This window comes from Cygnus atratus, chromosome 5, assembly GCF_013377495.2.
Source record: "Cygnus atratus isolate AKBS03 ecotype Queensland, Australia chromosome 5, CAtr_DNAZoo_HiC_assembly, whole genome shotgun sequence".
Lineage (NCBI taxonomy): Eukaryota > Metazoa > Chordata > Aves > Anseriformes > Anatidae > Cygnus > Cygnus atratus.
In genome coordinates this window covers 21,614,922-21,636,979 of record NC_066366.1, presented here as the reverse complement: position 1 = coordinate 21,636,979, position 22,058 = coordinate 21,614,922, and the positions used below count along the sequence as shown (strand labels likewise).

General features: G+C 37.4%; 1 protein-coding gene across 6 annotated transcripts in view; it reads right to left on the bottom strand.

Annotated features, from left to right (window-relative positions):
• STRN3 (striatin 3) overlaps positions 1 to 22,058 on the bottom strand; it is a 61,678-nt gene that overhangs the window by 38,776 nt on the left and 844 nt on the right. For all 6 annotated transcript variants that reach the window (XM_035552061.2, XM_035552060.2, XM_035552059.2 and 3 more), the window contains exon 2: positions 3,098 to 3,201. In XM_035552061.2, the coding sequence (XP_035407954.1) occupies positions 3,098 to 3,201 (104 nt within the window). The remainder of the gene's footprint in view (positions 1 to 3,097; positions 3,202 to 22,058) is intronic.

Sequence of the window (22,058 nt, the reverse complement as noted above, 5' to 3'; positions counted from 1 at the left end):
CTTTCACAACACATTTGATACTCAACTTCAGTTCTATAGTAAGAAATTCCCCTCCATATTTTCCATACAAGGCTAAATCATTACGTATCTTGAAAATCACTAAAAAGCTGCATTGTTGTTCATGAGTCAGTGACATTAATTCCCAACCCCACACCACACAATAATTGAATTCTCCAAGAGGCATCTTTCGAATATTGACTTGCTATTCTTCTAAAGCTAGGTTTCCATGATTGAAGAAATTAAGAGGAGAAGAAAGAATGCCTGTAAAGTGGATTTAACTGCTTGCTGCTATTTAGCTGTTGAATTCTACCACTCAATTGCAAGGAAACAAGACAGCTCCTATCCAAACACCACAAAGTCAAAATATAGCCAGTTTTATCATCTCAGAAAGTCTTTTTAATTTAAGCACTATGTTACTGAAGTTTGGAGCACAGCGGCTCAAAATATGAGCCAGAGAAAGTCTGGCTATGTTTGTAGAGCACTGTAAAGACATACAGACTAGCTAGAAACAAACACAGAAAACACGTACACAAACATTTAGGGCATGATTTTTTTTTTTTCCCCAAAAAATAAAAATCACGAAGAACTGACCCTAAGTATTCAAGGAAGTTGAAATAACAAGCAGCATTTTACTTCTCTAAAACATTACCACACCTGTTACATACTAAGAGATAAAAAATAGAAATATCAAACTATTTTGTGACTATTACTGTGTTTTATTGAATCTTACACACTGATATCCTGTTTCATTCCCTTTGTCTGAAAAATCATGATATTCATCATGGTCTGAGGTTTTTTTTCCAGACTCCCTATAATCTGACATTTCACTTCCTCAAACTTTCTGACAGCATTAGGGAGTTAGCATTAGAAGAGGAGGAAAAAGGGTTGGAGGGAAAATCAGGTGCAATACCAGAAACTGCTGTCAACGTTCTCCAGATCTCCAGTGATCTCCAGATCAGACATTCTCAGATTTTTTTTTTTTTTTATCTTTGGGCTTGTCATTAGTTGGGGTCCACCATGCAGAACACCAATGGCAAGAAAATACAATAACCCCTATCATCTTGAACTCCTCATTCAGCACAACAACAAAAACTAACAGCGTATCATTCAAGAATGACAGTATAACAAGTTAGTACCTGCTTGCTTTCCTTAGTCAATCCATCATACCTCGGCAATTAGATCTCCTCAAACTACTGAGCATGAGTAGCAAAAAGTTACAGAAAGCTTCCTCATTGCCTCCCACACACTCACCAATCAACCCTCAAGTTGCGGTTCCTGTTTTTAGCCAATCTTCATGACATTTCTGGTTGGGACTTAAGCAAGGATTTTCCTCTCGAAAAGTATGCAGCATTGGCTCGTACCCAGCAGCCACAAGAGCTAAAGTGAACTGTACATTTCTGTTCTGCTTCTGTTGTACACATGATTATAAATTTCTCATTCATCAGATGAATTTTGGAATGTCATGGGAAGTCAAACTATAAAGGTAGTTGCATTTCAATGGAAAGCACCAATACCATTTATTTTCATATTCTGCGTTCTGTTGTATGATACTTTCGTACACTGGCTGTAATTAACTGCCTTTGATTTATCTTATTAAGCAGGTAATCCCCACAGCCTGACAATCTGTATTTGCATAAAGTCTCCCTGTGCATCATACAAAGAGATTATCGCTGCCCAAACAACCAAACTGTTCTCCTTCAACTGTTCAATGTTCTTCTAAAGGAAGAGTATGCTGCCCACCCAATACTGCACACTTTTCATCTGCCTTGAATCCAGTCACTTGCACATTACCCGTATGACTTAACAATATAGCTTTTAGTCTTAATACTGGTTGGAAAGCTGGAGTTACATTCTACCCTGAGAACAGGGCCACATAAAGTAGCTCCTTGGCACCTTCTTACCTCACCTATTAACTAAAACACACAATGTGGTGGTATGACTTGCCATATAAACCTACACCATTTTCTGAAGTACATCTCTATATTGCATGTTTCATTAAAAGGCATGTAGCCATGCTTGTCAAAACACTGATTTTTAAAAAAGAACCGGACTAATCAGTTATTTCTATACTAGTTAGTTATTTATAGTACTAATTCATAATGTAGAATATATTAAGACATACCCTCAGACAACTGACTTAAAATTTTATAGTAAATATAGCTAGGCCTCATCTGGACATTCTTAAGTTTATACTACAAGAATATTCTTCACAAACCAAATAAACAAAAGCTGACAATTTTGTTGCCTGACCCTTAAGAAGTTAACAGTGTTGGATTCTGCTTCTTTTTAAGAACAAGATAAAATGAAATTTAAGAATCAAGTCCACTACTGAAAGTATAGGAACATGACAAGATTGTTTGCTTAGTGCTACTGCAAAATAAAGAACTAATTTTGGCCAACTAAGCAGTCAGCCAACAGGAGAGGTTGTAGTTCTGAAGGACATTACCCTGGGTGGACTGAATGGAGTATTTCATTACACTAATGCTACAGAAAACCTACTGAGACTAGAAATTCTAGCATTTACCACATGAAATATCAGTACTTTGAAATGTAGTATTAAATTCCAAAGGATTCTTTTCTGCCACAAAATATAGCTTTCATCATGCAACGCATACAAAACAGTTGTAAAGAATGGAGAGATCAATATTTTTAATCTTTTAAAGTTCAATACCGCTGGAGAATAGGTAAAGGCGTAGTAATAAGGTGTAAGCATTTTAGGAACAACTATTCTTGCTTGGTTTAGTCTTACTTAGCATGCAATTGTTCTTTAACTCAGAAAAAGAGAATCTGTTCAATTTGAACTTGCTGTGGTTAAGACATAAGAACAAACAGTTTTGAAATGCGTGGAACTTCTTATAGCAGCCACTAAATTTCATCAGAAAAAAAAAAGACAGGAACAGTACTAGGCAATTCAGTTTAAAGAATATTTTTCAGTAATTATCAAAAACCCATAATGTAAAGACAACCAACCATAAAGACGGTGTACATTAAGTAACTATCTTTATTAGATGATTCTACAGTTTACATGAAGTGAAGGAACCCCTCCTAGTCTGCAAAGTTTTCCAGGTCAGATAAAAACTTAGATGCGTATACCTACCTTTCTTGTTTTAATGCATATTCTAACATTTTTATTCTTCTCACTAAATCTTTCTTCAGATTTTCTTGACCCTTTCTTTCCCCTTGTAAAAATGCTATCCGAGCCTGAAAATACAAAAAGAAAAAAGATAACTGATTTTATTTCATCTTGTTACCAAAACAAAACAAAGCAATCAAGTCTGGCTTGGAAGAAAAGTCAAAAACATTTTTATTTCACTTTCAATGAGTCACTTTAGTTAGTCATTAGTATTTCTTCCCAAGAGATTCAATGTTGATTTTAATTCACAAGTTTTGCTTTTTTTTTTTCATTGAAATACAGGTGTAGTATAGTAACTGCAAAAGAAGGTACAAACAAGAACCATTTGAAAACATTTTAATAAATGCACGCATTTTTGTCCTTACTGCATTGTTAGCATCTTTTCTTTTATACATTTTCTTCTGAATGCAAAGCCCTATTAAAATAGATATATAACGTACTTTTAAGCCATTTATTTTTTAACGCTAATATATTAAACACATTAAGAAATACAACAACTAGATATAAGAATTCAAATACAGAATTTGCAAATCAGTTCTACAGGAAGCAACTCTTCTACAAATTCACAGTCTACTGGCAACTGAGGACAGCTGAAAGTTAGAATATCATGACAGATTTGTTTTTACTATGCCATTCCATACGGAGCAGAATATTTTTGAATATTTCAATTTTTTTTTTTTTAAGCAAATTCACTTCCTAAACTACAAAGAAACAATGAAGCTTCAACTTGTCTGCTAACCTAGCAGACAAGATTATACCCAGTAAAACAAACTAGCTATCTCTACTAGTGCAAAAGGTCTAGTGGAGAGCTTTTAAACTAGCTGAAAAAAATAAAAGGTAGTTTGCTGAGAGAAAAAATAATCTCACTACAAAGTAAAAGAGCTTATGTTTTGCCTTTTTATAAGTCAAAACTCAAAGGAAGACCAGAGAATTTGCAATTTGAACACAAAACCAAAGAGTGAATGATATCACTGGACTGGCTATCCTTATTGGAAACCACAAACTCATTTGTCCTTGTCATGACTTCAAACTGACTAAAATGGTTGGGTAGCTACCTTGAAACAAGATTTGATACAGTATTTGCGTGGAAGAAAAGAGACAAAAAAATTGAATTAAGAAGAGTAAAGAAGCAACAACATTGTGCTACAGAGGTTAAGATCAATGACACAATTTCATCATTATTTAAGACCTTTAATATTTTTTTAAGGGAGTGGCTGTACCTTTCACTGCTCTTCACTGGTTAGAGCCTGCGACAGTCTAACCTGAGATTACAGCATTCCTGCATTGCTCCTGTGATATCACAGTAGAAAATTTCACACATCAGTGCGGTCCTGATTTTAGCCCCTATTGCCTTTTACTTAATGGTAAACCCAATTAAAATGTGTTCTTTCACCTTGCAGTAGCTTATAAGTTAACCAATTAAAATTTGAAAGCCTAGCGAGAACAATGCGGTTATGAGTAAGTTACAAGTTTTGTTGTGAGAACACCCTTGACTAACTACTGCCACTCTGTGAGAAAAGTAAAGCACCAGAAAACACTGCAAGGTAATAGAGAAGTAAAAATAAACGCAGGCTTTATAATGACTCCTGCACAGATATTTCAAGATAAAAAGTTGGAGAAAGATCGAGAATCAGCTATTTTAAATAGCAGTCTCCCACTGGAAAGGCACAAAGGAGCTGAGCAAACTCAACAACTGTACGCAGTTATTTTATTTAGATTTTAAAAACAGTGTAAAAACTGACTCTAATCCAATAGAAAGTTAATTGTACATAATTAGCATTTTCTTCAGAAGGCCATTTACATTTCCCTAGTACCTGAGGCAGCAAATGGCCAAACAATTCCACAAGCCCAACCTGTTATCCTAATTTCCATTAGTCAATGATAAGAAAACAAAAGCTTGTAAGCAAACAATGCCCTTATATATATAACTACAGAAGTACACAAAGTAGTAATAAAAGCAATTTTTATAAAACTATTATGTTACTTGCGTATACGCTCACCACCATACTTCAAACATTAGAAAATTTTGCATCCACACAGACTCTTGATGAACAAACGGAAATAAATATTTCAATTATCATCTAAGTACAGTTACGAATGTTCTTATGCTCCTTAACTCAAATGTAGTACTCAACTCTTTACAAAATTCAGCTGTTCTGTAAGTGATGGTCTTCAACCCTTCCATCAGTCATTTGTCTTTGACTAGCATCCTTTTGTAACTATTTGACAGATCTTAGCTGCCAGCTGCAAGTGTTGGACCTTACTTCATCCTCAGTTTGCAGATCACAGAGGTGAAAATAATATAACCACGATCACACACAGAGGGAGGCATAAGCCTCCAAATGGTCACAGCCAAACTACTTCCTTCTTCTGGAAACACTTTTGGATACTTGGCCACAAAGAATCGAGTCTTCATACTTATTAGATAAAACCAGCCTTACAAAAGCCTTTAAAAAATCCTTAATACACAATAACATTTGGAACAGTCTTCACAGGGTCCAAAAGGTTGAACAGAAAGGCTGCCACAGGAATGCACTCCATCGTCTTTGTCAGCATTAGCAGACGTCTTTTGGCACCACTTCCTATTGTTTATACACACACATGTAGCTGGTCTAGGGACTCACCCCGCTTGTGACTGTCACATGGCTTAAACCTAATTGAAGCTATCTCTGCAGAAGTTAATAGTTAGATGTTTAGAAATAGAGGAAATGAATTTAGAATGTAGGAAGACTGTTAGACATCAAGACCTTCAATATGAAACCAAAGGTAGGATTTACTGCAGATTTGCTGTAGGAGTTGTAATAATTAACTTGTTTCCTCAGGTCTTCAACTGAGAAATGAGGGTTGTCAAAGCTATTACTACACATTTAGAATGACATTGAGCCCCAAGAACGAACATATGATTTCCCAACCCTGATTTCTTCAAGAAGCAGTAAATCTCAGGTTCAATAAGAAAAGTGAAGTAAACAGATCCATCTCCCTCAGTTGTTGTTCTACGTTTAAGTTCCATGCACAAACACTGAAGAAATGCACTCTACATAATACAGCTTCCTCGATCTTTAGACATTCCTTTCTTTTGAGAGGAATTTGATACAATTTGTAGCTATTCTGGTAACTAAGGATTGACTGGCACTAACACTGGGAAGCAAAAACAGGACAGAACAATTTTGATACTCGTCCTCCCTCCCTGCCTGCCAGTTACAAGGATTCTTTACGTTGTCTTTAACCAATTTGTAAGTCCTCAGGCCGATAATAAGAGGATCAATCCTCCTCCTGCTTGTATTTCTGTTCCCTCTACTGTGCTGACACTGCTGCTTTTGCTGCCATACATTAAGTCTAATGAGGAAATCATTCTATTTATTTTTTACTCAGTTCTGAATTACATCAGTTTCCTGATCCTACTCTGAACAGCCATGGGAGTACTTAGGCTGGCACAAGGGATGCAAACAGGATACCGAAGTATGGTCTCAGATCAGCCTAAACTGACCACAAAATCATAACTTGCATGTCCAGGTCACAAAAGCCTCAAAGAGGGGAGAGACTAGGCAACTGAGAAGATAAGTACTGTCTCTCCTGAATTACAAATTCAATCAAAATGGATTTTAAGAAGTGTATTAGCAAGATCATTTCTCAAGAGGGAGAAAACATTATTTTACATAACACGTATAAAACAATAGTTCCATATGCAAAAAAATCATAGCTTTCACATGGCTTTACAAAAATCCAATTGCATTTAGTTAAGTATGATTGTTACGTATGTTAGACTCCACTCCCCCTGATAGGACTGTGCTTCAAATCCTTTCATTGTAAACAAGCTCAGAAGCCTCTTCTTTCAGGGCAGACTCTCCCCTCTTCTACCAGACTGCTCATTTTCATATTTATGGTATTTTTCCGTCTCTCTGATATCCGCTATTTTTCTACAAAAATAAGGGACACTTGATAACTCTGCGTTCCCTCTACACTTTGGCCCTCAGCTGTAAATAAGAGTACTACCACATGAATTTGCTGCGTTTTATTATGAAATTGGATTCAGAAAGCACTGAGAAACAGAGCGGCAGATATTTTGTATTTGTGCAAGGATGCATGAAATAAAGCCTAAAACTAGGCAAGGCAAAACACAAGGATAAAAAGAATTACTGAGCAACTACTTGAATAATATGGATCCCATGGAAAAGCACTGGCTGAGGGTAAATAACTACAGGACCTAGATATGGAAGGAGTCAAGTTAAAATTCTAGCATCTAACATTAGAGACTTGGTAAACTTAGTTTTATTTTAACAGAACGCTGCATTTCAGACAAATCTGTACTAGATGTTACAGCTGGAAGGGTATTTATTTTTTCAAGCAATAATCAGACAACGGTCTTTCAACAAATAAACTCCAAGATCTCAAACAGGAATACCAAAATTTTCCTTAACTATGACTGAATGAATCACTCATTTCACTGACAATCCACATCCCATGCTCCATATCCCTTACATTGTTTGATCCAAGTGTACCAGAACATTTAGTTTGCCAGAGAACCTCCATGTAACTTTAACTTTTTCAAAAATCAGTATTTCATGTAGAAGTTGATCAATGAAAAATTTGAAGAAAATTTTTCTGGGAGTAAAGTGAAGATTTTGTTTTGTTTCATTTTTAAAGAAACTTGAACGGTTTTAAAACTTAAGAATGACTGCTCTTCATTTCATACAGCATTACCCATATAACAGCAGCACTCATTAAAACTGCTTTTTGTTGCTCCAAACACACAGAAAAGCCTGACTTAAGGACAACTGTTTACCTTGATTAAACATATTTCTCATAGCCATTGAGAACAAGGGAGGGAAGTTATAATAGTGTTTTGGGCAGGTAAAATGTCATATGCAACCTAAGGGTTATTTAATAATACATACATAGGGTTTCACAGTTTTACTGTATTAATAAATCCTGATGTACAGCACTTGAAATATCCATCCAAGAACTCAAACCTATTAAGATCTATCATGGAGAAAAAGAGGCGAGTAATCTGAATTAATTGGTAAAGCATGTAAGATTAATAAAGAATTTATCCTGTTCTGTTGGAATAGTAACGCTTTCCTATATAATTCAGGCAACCAAACTCTAATGGATTTACCAATCCAGGAACACACTTGGTAAGTAGGCATGCTTACTTTCTGTATCAGTTGTAAACAATGTTAACTCTCTAGAAGCGTATTTTGAAAAAAATCAACTGTGTGTAAAGCAATGCCAGCTGCAACGCAATGCTTGCATTTTTCTAAAGCCCATTCAGAGTTCCAGAAGGAAGGAAGGAAAGGCCTGCAATATTTTTGAAAGAAACATATACACTAAAGCAGCTTAAATATACATACCAGCGCACAAATAGATGCGTGCTTATCCTACTAGGGCATGTCACAAGACTAAGACCAATAGTAAGATTTTTTTAAAAATTTTTTTTAATCATTCCACACACACAAAAAAACCTTCATTCTTAGATGTTTATCACGCTGAAGATAAAGCAGAATAGTTTTGGAAAAATAAAACATACTTGGGAAGTGGAAGGTTTGACTAATAGCAGCAATTTAAGAGCAGGCACACCTGTACTGTTGCTGTTCTAGTTCTCACTCACAAAAAGCAAACTGAACATGAGAGAACAGCCTCCACCCTCAATTTTCAACAAAGAAAGTTTGAAGCATCACTGCATTCAGAACATGTAAACCCTCATGCATGTAAAAGCACTAAGAGCTTCTGTATACCTACACAGACCTGATGATATCTTTGTATTTTAATTAATCCTTAAACTGTCTTGAAAAAAAAAAAAAAAAGGACTTGAAGAAAAAGACCTTCACTACTTTAAATAAAAATTAAATAAACTTCATTTGAAATCAGACTTGATTTTGCAAATTAAAGTCTCAAGTAAGATTCTTACTCTAGGGAACCGTGCAATAAGGCAGGTGTTGGTGTTCATAGCAGGATCGTACATGTTTCAAAGACAGAACTTTTGAAGATCCTATAGAATAAAAAAGTAATTGGAAAACAGTCTTCTGGGGAACCTTATCAATAGTGAGTTACATATGAGGTCAGTAACTACTGTACCTAGAGTAGTAATGATATGGAGATGTTTCCTCAAGGTTCCCTTTTTTATAGACCTTTTCCATTTGAGCTGATGTTCATTTCTTGCTCTTCAACTGATACTTTCTTCAAAGACTTGTCTGATCACTTTCTGATTGCTTCTCAAAAGCAATTACTAACCATCAGAAAAGTGACACCCATGAGCAACTTTCCCACAAGAGTGACAAATAAAAAAAACACACATCTGACCCCAAAGAGGAACCTATTTGGTTAATAATAATTAACAGATACAAGGGAATTAAGTCCCCTTCAGCCCTGGAATGGGTATGGCCAAGACTAGGCTTGCAAAATTCCCTCCTTCCCTGAATGCGTCCTTCCTAGTTTTCACTACCTCTGATCATTTGAAGTCAAAAGCTTGCCTTTTCCCCCCCCCCCACCACGGGACAAGTTACCATCAAGTTCCAACAGCTTCTTTGAACAACTTCCAGAAAATCAAGCTTTCCATTCCTAACCCTATTGGTAAAACTTTCGCAGATCTTTGGTATTTTTCCCACCTACTACCACTGCTTCTTCACTAGTTTACCCAATTCATCTATCAGTCAATTGATCAAACTTAGGAGTGGTAAATTCTATTTTGTCCCATCATATGAATCACATCATTTGCCTCTTCAAGTTTCCTCAGTTTCCCCAGTCGAACTGCTAAGTGACAACTTAAAACACAGTTTAAGCATACCTCCATTCCGTCACTATTCCTTACTAGAGATGATTCATCCAATCATTTTTTCTTGTGCAAGGATTCTTTTTATAGCCACTCTCCTAATCAATTTGATATTTAGGAACAGTAGAATAACATAACTCTTGGATGTATTGTTAAAGGCTAACACCCTCTAAACATCAGGGTTTAGAAGCTGTACATAGTCCTCAATCCAGAAGCCAGCAGGAGGGGGGAAAAAAAAAGTTGACTAAGGCCAAAGAACAGTTAGAAGCCACTAAAATTGTAGATACAAACTGTTACACACAGCATTCTCCTGAAAGACTAAAACGTAACACTGCTCCACTTGAAGGACAGGTGGCCCAGAGAAGGATGCAATGGAAAAGCAGGCAGCATGTGTATCTAGATGCATGGAAATGCTCGGAGATGAGGGTAAGAGAAGAGTACAGATAACTAAATAACACAGACACTATATAGCAGCTGCACCATACATGAAACTAGCACAATGCACTAAGACTGAATGATCAAATCAATTTCACGAAAAATAAAGTTAACCTGGTTATCATCAACGTACTGTAACGTATTGGACTACTAAAATGCTCCATGCCAAGGCATCAGAACACACATCCCTACATGCCAGCTCTCCTTCTCCCCACACACCTGATAACTTTGCAGGCATTTCACTTCAACATCTTAACTCCTGCGCTAGCAAGTTTGCACTTTCCTTTGTACCTGACATGCAAATCATCAAGAACATCAACAATCCAGGCAGAGCCAAGATCCAGTATTTTTTTTCTTTTTAGCTGAAAGGTATTAACAGCCATAATTTATTACTTCTTTAATCAACTGACAGTCAACAGGAACGCCTGGAGGCACTAGATTGCCTAACCGGACAACACACTCTGAAGAGTCAAAAAAACTCCCTCATTTTTACCTGCAAGTAATTCCATCTCCAACAGTATCAATAGTTTCACTGAGAAAACACCACCTTTCCATTCAAACATCAGACGTCACCAGTCAGACAACTAAATAACTAACTGAAACATAAGTAGCACTAGTATTTCTTACTACTCACACAGCTCCTGCTCCAAGAAGGGTCCAGATATCACCCTTGTGACTGCATTTTTTTAGCAAGTACAATGAACTCCGAAACATGTTTGAACAGAAACCCCAAGACTCTGAGGCAGTCATGTTTCTAAAGAGAGTTTGAGAAAGCTCAAAAAACAAATACAAATCATATGTAAAAAGTACACTCTTTTTGCAATCAGGTCTGTTGGAAAACATAAGCATCCTTCATCTAGTGTGTACCTCCTGAAGATCAAGTCATGTAAAATACAACCCTACATCTATTTTCATAACTGACGTGCTACTGGAATTTAATTCATTTCACATCAGCATTTCCAACAAATAAGAATACTAGCGCTCATATGACTTTCACAGACAAAAGTTAATAAAGAATATTAAATACTTTTACATATCAACATGGTCACTTTCAATAGACTAAAGAGAAGTGCAAGAACCTCAGTTACACATTTTAATCCATCGATATCAAGTTTGTCAATGCCAAAATTTAAACACAAAATACTTCCTATATTAATCTCTAGTCAGTTTCTTTGCCAAGCCAACTAGTAGTTCTCTGCCACTGTATTCATAATAGCACAAAAATCAAAGTTAGCTTTTGTCAACATCCAAATTCTCTCTGCTATGATATCCCAGTACAGAAAGCATTTTGAAGACATTTAGCCTCACCAAAGATGTCAGTTTATTCACAAAATGTTCTATGCAAAGTAATGCTAAAATAATCCCTATTTTTTCACTCCAGTTTTTCACGTATTTTTCTGCACAGACCTAAACGCTGATTCCTATAAATGTGTGTATATTAGGCGTGCATACACACATACATAAGTTTACAAGATTTAAAAGCAACCCCATACCATATACCCATATCATAATAATCAGAGTTTCAAAATGAACTCTTGAACATGCCTATATCTTCTCTATAAGGCACTGAGACACAGATCCAAGGATGCTAATGACAGGTCCACAACTTAACGCTCTTCATTTTTTCCAGCTTACAGCACGAACTGGTAGAAAAACACATACCCAAGCGCAAAGTGACCAGAGCACCTGTAAGAACTTCATCCAAGGCCAGAATTGTTTTGCAAATGGGAGTCTTAGTATTTATACTGGAAGGGTTCTTGTTTTCTTCTGTTTTTGACTTTTTTTTTCTCATTTTTAAATTTTCAGAACCAGCTTTTAGCTACCAAGAGGTAGGTTCAACCACCCTCCAACAACCCACCAAATTTCTAAGCTATTGTACTTTGTTACAGGCTCTCAATACTTGGATTGTATTTCTACTTTAGTTAATTAACAGAAAGGCTATGGCATTTCTTAGCAGAAACTAGCCATTAGAGTACATATAGCACTAGCTTCCTTTTCATTTAAGACACCCATTTAATACTGTACATATACAAGATTTTACAGAAAAGCTGTGCAGTCGACCAAAAATACATGTATAAATTCTCTCTCTTCCAGGAGGAAAACAGTCTTCGGGCTTCTCTGACCAGAAAATTGGAGTGGTGGCACCTAGAAAAGTGTGTTTTCAACCCAAAATTGATGCAAATAATATCAATTTAAAAAGATAAGAAGATCAATTAAAGCATTTTGACATTTAGATAGACCATACTTCAGTCAGTCACCTTTGCACCAAAGCAAACGTTTGTCTCAAGTTTTTGTTTTTAAACAGAAAGAAATGCCATAGCTCTCTTGGTAGCTTATTCCAAGGGTTCAGGTCTTCATTTAAGTACTAGGACCTAAGTTTGTGTTCTTTCCATCAAAATTAACAGCACTAGATCAGATGACAGAGTAAAACGTACTTTATTTTGTGAATTCATTTATACTTCTTCTGTGACTACATACAGAAAGTACTCCTAGATTTTCACTTCACAAAAATTTCAACTTGTTTCCTGATTATTCCAAAGGCTGTTCTACAAGAAAAAAGGACAGCTACCTTTACACATAAGCCTGTCACACAGTAGATGACCCTCAGAGTGAGATGACTGTCTTGTCTTTTTTTTTTTTTCTAAGGTGGAGTGCCAGTCTATTGTGTCACACTTTTTAATCTAAACTGCTTTCTATTTCGAAATTAAAAAGTATCTGAAAAAGCATTCTAAAACCCAGGGAGACACTTAACGAGGCTAGCTTTCAGATTTATATTTGGTCAACCACCAAGACTGAACTCTAAATGGATCATTCCGAGACGTTACTTCTAGCCCTCAATTTTTTTTTGGCCAAATTTTTAACATTCCTTTCAAAATTACTACTGAAGAATGGGCCATTATACTGCAATGTTGACCTTGCCAGTTCTGCACAGATCACAAGACACAAATCACTTCCCAATTTCTATATTTACATCTCCCGTTTTTAAACGCACAAATTATTCAGGGGTTTACTGACTTTCTTTTACTAGAAAAACTCAGAGGTCCTGGAGGAAAGCAGCTCTGTGATTATTTTAGCAAAACTTCATCCTGTCACTATCACTAGCATTTTTCGCATTTTCTACATTTCTCCTAAACGCATGTGCCCTACAAGCATCATCTTAAGAACAAAAGTTATGCACCTCTGACCATTTATATCTAAAAAGATCCCCGTAAATTCATTTAAACTGCTGGACATTTTTTGGCATACATCTAAGCCAGCAATAAAGCCTTCTTTCCAGAAGAGTTACCACCACAACCAGTAAGACTAATTATACACTGATGGTAACATCAAAACACAATATTTGATAAGATTAAAAATATCTTTACTGTCAACATCATTATGCTGGTGCATTATTAAAATGAAGTTACATTATTTAATTACTCTGCTAGTAATTAAATGCCATATTTAGAGCCTCATTAGACACCTACTACTAAATAGACCTCAGAATATCAACCCATCATAACTTGTAGTTGTAGCACTAGAGCACAGAGATCAAAACAAAGTTGTATGCTTTGTAGTGTGGCAGGTGCTTACAATCACTGGAGTGGAAAGGGAAGGAAAAACGCCAGCATGGCAAATATCCTCAAGAATGTGCACTTCCTTTTCCAAAGCCAGGAAGATCTATTTTTTATTTAGGAATACATAAGGGGAAAGTATAACCTGCAGCAGATTGAACACAAACAAGCTAAACGGGCTTGTTTTAGGGATGAACACTCATGCCAGCGTTCATCAACTGCAGGTCAGTAACATACGTTCCCAAGGAACAGACAGAAAAAGAAAACAAAACGCTCAGCTGTCAGAACTAGAACACGAGAAGCCATCTCTATGCACACAAAAGAACACAATACCGCAGAGCTTGAAGAGCTCAGCATCATTAAGTCAGCAGCAAATTGATAATCAAGTTAATAGAAACAGAAGTTATGTAACAAAAGAGAGAAAGAGTTAAAATGCTTATATATAGTACATATAAAGTATAGTGTAAGGCATTTTAGTAGAGGCCTCACGAAGTTGAGGAGGAATGGGCATTTTGCACCTCATAAATGTTAATCTAGCCTCATGGCACAGAGCAGTGCCAACGGTCTCTAATTTACACCACTTATCAGAGCGGTAATGCAGCCAGCAGTCCTGCCTTCTGCCAATTCAACTGTGTAAAGCTCACTAAAGCCACGAGACAGAATGAGTCTTACAGAACTTGCAAACGCGTTTACGTGCTCTCTTTGAATACTTCCAGAAATTCTGTTCGTCTAAGCAGGATCTTTGCCTTTTCCTCTCCAGGGTACCCCACGTTTCTGCTCCGGCACCCTGGGGTTTGGTCACTACAACTTCATTCGCCCGGAACCCCAACACAAACCAAAACACGTACCAACAAACACACACCCTTATCCTTGAAGCAAGCAAGCAATTTCAGTTTCACAGCTCCAAGTGCCAAGCGTTTGAATGAGTCAAATCCATCTCCCGTTACTAACTACTCTCTACTTTTTCATAGTGTGTTATCGGAAATGTAAGCGAACATACTCAAGCTATCTGGTGCTAACCTCAGTATCGAGCAAAATAAGATATGGTAGCATTCCTCTGGGAATACTTGATTTTGAGATAAAAATTATTTTACAGAGGAACAAACCACAACTTTGTGTTACATAGTAGAACCAAGCATTCTCCAGCCTATTACACTGGCCACTACTGTAAAGCCAATTTCTGCTTATATTTTATTTTGAAAGTGTTATAGGATCATCAGCCTCAAATTTGGTAGCAGTTAAGTATCAACCATATTTCGGAAGAGAAGCCAAGGTAAGGGAGTGAGAGAAACTTTACTGCAAGTGACCCATTAAAAAAAAAAGGGAGATAATCAGGAAGTTGCTCAGACATCTGGAATTTCTCAAGCTCATTCGCTATTTCAGGATCATTTCAATCAGCATCCAGAGAAACAAAGTATTTCAGAACATACAGCCAATACATGCACACCTAACACTAACATATGCATGAGCATGCACAATCCCTTCAAAAAAGCCAAGACCACACTCCATCCCCCAGTAACATTAAGTGGAATTTAACCCAGAAAAAAATATTTTTACCCTTTGTTCCTAACACCAGATTATTGCTAATCAGCTATTTTCATTAAAAATACTATAGTGATTAAAAAATCCTACAGACTGCTTGAACTCACACTGGAGATTCAGGAGTGGTCCTGAAGAACAGCCAACTTCTTAATTAGCTCTCATACCTGTTGGAGTTACACAGATGAAGCAGAAGGTATCATTAAACTGTATATCCTGCTGAGCCATTCCTTAGGATAATTCAAGAACAGCCTGAGTGCCAAAATTGAACACTCAGATATGCAAACAAAGCTGTTACAGGTCACACATTTGTCCTGAAGATTTGTTAAATCAGTGGAGGATCCAACTTCCCTAGCCATTCTCTTTGTCAATTAGGAAGGAGATCATTATCACCTTACCCCAACTTCTTAAATGACAACAGGATAAAAACATGCACCTCTAACTCAATTCTTACTTTCAGGGTGGAAGAAATTCTTGTAACACCAGATACTTCATAAAAAATCCTCAAACTAAGGTTTCTCAGAGAGCCATTAAATATACATAGGAGTGACGGCAAAAACTAAGAAATAAAACACTGGCACCCCCCCCACCCCCCCCATATTTTTTAATTCTTCCCCAGGAAGTGTTACATGCCTTATCTAAAATAAGCCTGTGTCAAAAAAGAAAAATGTCACCAGAGTAACTGTTAATGAAACAACAGTTCCGTTCTCTGCTTCTGAAAGTGATTTTATTCCAAATAATTATTTATGAAAGAGTAATTATGACACAGTAAAATAATTTTGAACCCCAGTGTGGACAGGAGCAGTGTTCCAGGAAAAAACCTTACACAACTGCTGTACTGATCAGTATCTTCATGTACATAAAGCCCATAGCCATCCACGCATTTCTTATTCGATCTCTACATGGCTGCACAGGTAGCTCAGTGTCCTGCATTCTTTTGCTGTGTTTTGCCTGTAGGACATCGCAAGAAAATTATATAGAAAAGTTAAAGACGTAAATCAACTCTTAAAAAAAAAAAAAAGAATATTGGAAGAATTAGGCATAAACAGAAGTGAAAACCCTTTTTTATGAGGAACACACTCATCCTTTAGAGCTACAAATGGTATCTAAAATTTATAATTAACAAAATGGATTACTAATAATGTACCTACATTGGCAGGAGAAAATACTAACTCCTACTTATCTCGAACCAGTTTGAGGAATCTCCTTACATCAAATTTGTCTAGGTATCTTTTATGGTAAACTCGGCTATATAGCAGCTGCCTTTTGATTAAAAATTGCATCTTCTCTGTGTACATTATTCATACACACACAAACAGGCTTTGAGCCTTCAATAAAAGCAGGCACCTGAAGTTCTTCCAGAGGCTATCTGCCCCTAACTCAGTTGACTAAAAAGCTTCTGAAAAGCCACGGTAAGGAAACCCTAAGATAAATCTAATTTCCCTCTACCCAAAATACACAGAACTCTCAATTCAGTGCTTTAAACCGCAAAAAGGGCAAACTCCACAAAATATGCAGCTGTTTTCATCATTAGCTTAGAGAAATGACTAATGACAAAAGTTTCTTGTCTTAACTTGATCTATGCTATTTTATACTGAAAAAAAGTTTCACTATAAAGCAAAGATATTAAGCACTCCCGTACTTTATTGTGCATATACACGACACTTATTCACATAGAGGTGCTTCAGCACTCCTGCTACAGCACATACCTCAACGGCTTGCATGAACACAAGTCAGACATTTTAGCTGCATATATTATTTGCATAGCTCATGGCATTTACAAGCATGCCCAAGAAAGAATGTCGATCAATTTTTTTGCAACTTATTTCACTGTATTTTCAGTTAGTCTCGTTTAACTATTAAACCAACCCTTAAAAAAAAAGTTTAATTTATATTCAGAATAAATACTGAGGTACACCTGTAAGACGCAGTGAAATAGTTTATCAATTATGCATCTTTTCCAACAGCAACCCTCTCGACTGCAACCGATAGCTGCTGCACTCAGTTAGAATGCACCGGGCGTTTCGCTACTGTGGCATCTGCCTTTCCTACCTGCAACCCCACCATGTTCCATCACGATCGATGTCCCCACTATCAATCAGTGCTTGCTATTTAAGCAAAATACTACCGAAACTGCACTGCAGGTGTATTTTAAAACAATAAAATCAAAGCTATCAGTGCTATTTTAGAGGTCAAATATAAACATGGCTACATCAGGTCAGACCAACAGCCCACCAACCACAGCATACCACTTCTATGCGTGGCCACCCAGACAGCTCAATAGGAATAGTATAAAAACAGAAGAATAAACATCAGAAAACACTCTCTAATCTCCAACTTGTAACTCAAAAGCATCCTGAACCAGAGGTGGTATCTTTGAACTTCAACACCCTCAGGGATTTTTATCGATGAACTTATCCAAACACTTTTTGACCCAAGAATATTTTCGCAGCTACAGTATCCCCTGCAAAAAAATCCACTAATTCCAAAAAGCTTTTTTTTTTTTTTTAAAAAAAAAAGCTTTTCATTTTATATCCTACTTCCTAGATGTTAGCTAAGACTCAATGAATCTTTCTTCACGTTAAGAAAATAATGAAGATCCTGCAACCATCATAACTTCTTTCACTTCCAATCTATCATCATAAAAAACGTGCCTGCCAAAAGCAAGGTGATGTCCAAGCTATCTGAAGAATTATTCTGTCAATTTAAAGAGCAAAGTATTCCCTAAATTCCCATGCCACTGCTCAAACCTGCAACAACGCAAAACCAGACACAAGCAACCAAATATTTCAGCAATTTATTATCACTCCACTTTCTAAATGTTTTGAAAAAATGTTGAAACATGGCATGTGCACTGAACAGTCTCATCTAGTTCATGATATTTACACATTTACCTGTTCACACATCTACAATCACAGGTGAAGTGCCTAATTTAGACAGTCAACTCAAGCATGAAAGTTCTCCAGAAAAACACACAGCTTCTATTGAAAGTAACGTCCTATTTCAGGATGTAATTCTGGAGTATTTACCAGGTTCTCGAAGATCATAAAACTCCTTTAATGAGCTGCTCCCTATATATATATATATATACACATACATACATACACACACACACTGGAAAACATATTACCAAGCATATTAAGTCTTTCTGCACATTTAGGTTAGAAGGATGCATGCTCAGCATACTGAAATTGTACACACATTGTTGTGAGTACTCAAGTTTCTTAATTATTCTTCCTGATTTTAAAACATTTGGAAGTAGCATCTACTGTTAAGTTTCTCTCAACACACTATCATGTGATTTTGAAGTATCGGGTAGTACTCAACACCCTTTTTATCCAGTTCAGAAGATATGAAGAAAGAGGTCTATTTCATCAACAATTGAGACCTTGATTCTGACTGACCAGATCAGCCCATACGCCCCACAAAAAAGTGGAATCCTACTGGTCTTCCTAGATACCTGAAAAGTTGCAAGATCATTAAGATTTCCTACAATACTCCTCAACACAACTTTATCTTCCTTCCTATGAGTTTCTGTAATGCATCTTCAAGTATTTTCCCACTTTTTTTTTTTTTTTTTTTTTTACTGAAACAACAGAGCCACTTACACATTTGATAGAAAAACTGTTTCCTTTAGGAGGTAACATCAGTGGTTTTCTATAACCCCTCTAGAGTGCATAAACGTTATAGAAAACGTAACCTGAATTTACCTCAGTGTAACAGCAACCAACATCAAGGTCACGACGCTGACAGGGCAAAGTTACAGGTGTAATTACACAATATTGTTATATTCAGAATCATCCTTCTGTGAGATTACAGAACAGATCCAACCTATTACTTCAAGAGATCAGCACACTGACTGCGGCCAGAGTATTTCCTCTCCACACAACAGTGAGAAAGCACTAACCAAGTTACTGTGGCAGCCAGTGTTACAAGTGAAGGAAAAAGTCTACTATGGTTTAAGTACTGCAATCCTGGTGTTTGACATCTCTGTCTTTGACGCTGACTTGCACACACAGATTTAGCAAATAACTACACTGCTCCACTTGTGCACACAGGCAGAGCAGCCATGCACCTGAACAGTTTGAAGAGACAACGTAAAAGTTATTAACATTTAAGACTCTGAGTCTGATGGGCACGTGGACTTAAGGATGCTAGGACAGAACTTCTCCAGGTCCAAAGGGCTGACACACCTTTTGTCAGTGATTATGGCTGTGGTACAAACCCCAAGACAACTCAAGTAACTTGGGATTTACATTAATTATTAACACGTGTCCCAAACACAGGTAGAACAATAGATCAAGAAGTTCATTACAAGATCCAAGGAAACGAACTGCTACTGCAGATCAACCCCCCCGCCTCGCCCCCATACGCAAGGAGTGCTCTTACTAGGAGTAGACAAGTCTTACCATCACCTGAGCTATACAGGGGGAAAAAGGGTGAGGGGGAAGGGGAAATCGCTCAGAACGAACGTTAGTTTTTTATCCACAGCATAAAACTATCCTATTCTGTGGACGAATAAGAATCATAAATTCAGAGCAGGAAAATCAAATCACAACATGCTGCTAAGTCATGTAGTTTTCTTTTAGTTTGCTTTTTATACAACATCTCTTGCAAAGTTATTGAGGTAACTTAAGAAGGAGCCTTTAATTACCAGCATGGTGAATGAATGTATAGAGTATTGTAATGCTGAAAGAAGGAAGAAATGACTTGCATGGGTGGGAGTTGCACCTAAGAAATCCAATTCTCATGCTTCATGCTTCCATGTTAATTACCTACTGTCATACTACCAAATTTTTCTTCTGTTCAACCCAGGAGGCCTCAATCACTTAAAAACCACACACAGGTACTTAGTATTCACAAATGAACAGACTTTGAAGTTTCAACAGGCAAAACTGTTGTTTGAGGTCCAAAATATTAAGGCTTCATTAGTCACAAAATAAAGCGGGACTTCACAACCTGAGTTGTAGGACCAAAAATATATACATGTATACGCACACACAGAGGCCTGGTAAATACATCTCTTCCAAAAAACACTCTCAACACTCGCCTGTATCAGGTTTCACCACTACACACAGGTTGACATTTGAAGTCCACAGGTAATGCCCTCTCTCTGCCTCCTCCCAACCCCACTTCTATCCTGGGCTTCCCAAGTTATTAAAAGCCCACCCTCGTGCATACCCACTGTGCAGTAAGTATGCCTGCTGCGTCCCGTGACTTGATGCACACATGAGGTAGAGTGAATCAACACATATACAGCCAGGGTCAGAACTCTGATGGCGCATGAAGAAATAAGCAAATGAAACAGTACAGCCACGGATGACAAACAGCAATTACAAACACAAGCAGCAGACTTGGCAGGAACACATCATACTGTCTAAAGGCCACATGAGTTCATACCAGCACTTTTAAGTCAAATATAGTTTTCAAAGTCTTAGAACTGAGCTTTGCATCTAGGGCACTGAATGAGGTAGTTAATTTTAAAGTCGAAAGCCCGTACATTAAAACAAATATTTCAAGACTGTTTTGTTTGCTAATGAACACCACTAAGCCTTTATTTATAAACACAGTACTACACTACTGATACACTACAGAAGACATGAGAAACAGTCCATTGCTCTCCACTGAAAATGCCTGTCAATGGCTGCCGCACTGATTTTAGGAACAGTCGTTCCATATGTCTTAAAATAGTAAGACTGGCAGTAACTGAAGTAAATAGTGAAATCTGTTTCACTTCTTCTTCATTATTATTTTTCCCCATTGTTCTATCTTAATTATAGCTGTAATGAAAAACAGTGCAAATTACATGCTTAGTATAGAGCCGAGAAGTCCTGAAAGAATTGCCCAGGTTCAGATACTGCTCTCCGTTCTCCAATCTGAAAGCATATACATCACAAACATTGGCTGCTGTTGTAGCATGCTACTAAAAACTCTAATTACAGTGCAATTTGATAGAATGCTGCTTCGAGACAGTAAACGTTCACCCAATAGGTAAAGCACACCAAAAAAAGGTTATTTGGAAATAATAAAGTTAAACTGTTATTGCGTGTATTTCTGTCACATGAAAGAATGATGACTCTCACATAAATACCTCAAATTCTGTGGATTTTGTCATCTGTACATAAGTTCGGAATAGTTTGTGCATGGCTTTATTTTTATATGTGAGTGTAATTAATAGAGATGTCTTTTTTGTTCCCGAAAGCAGGTATTAATGGCGAGATCTATGCTGGAACTCCAATGTTTGCTCTCTGCCCTGAAGAGTTGCTCAATTTTTAGCTCCAACACAAAGTTGGTAGTGTCACGGACATTAAACTGACCAACTCCTCGCTGTTCTTCAGCAGCAGCTTCTCCCACACGAGATGTCCCCAGAAAGGAGGCGGAAGGAAAGGGAGCGTGTGCTGGACCTGTCTCAGCCCGGCGAGGCGCTTTCCTCGAGGCCGTACCGGAGCAGTTCCCGTCTCCGAGCCCCTTCCCCCGAGGCGGCCGCCCCCCCTGCCTCCCCGCACCCCCGAGCAGCCTCTCGCCGCACTCCGGGAGGCTGCGGCCCCCGCAGGCCCGGAGGCTCTGGCTCTCCCTAACCCGCTCCCCGGCCCGGAGAGCCCCGGAGTCATGGTGCTCGGGGAGGGCG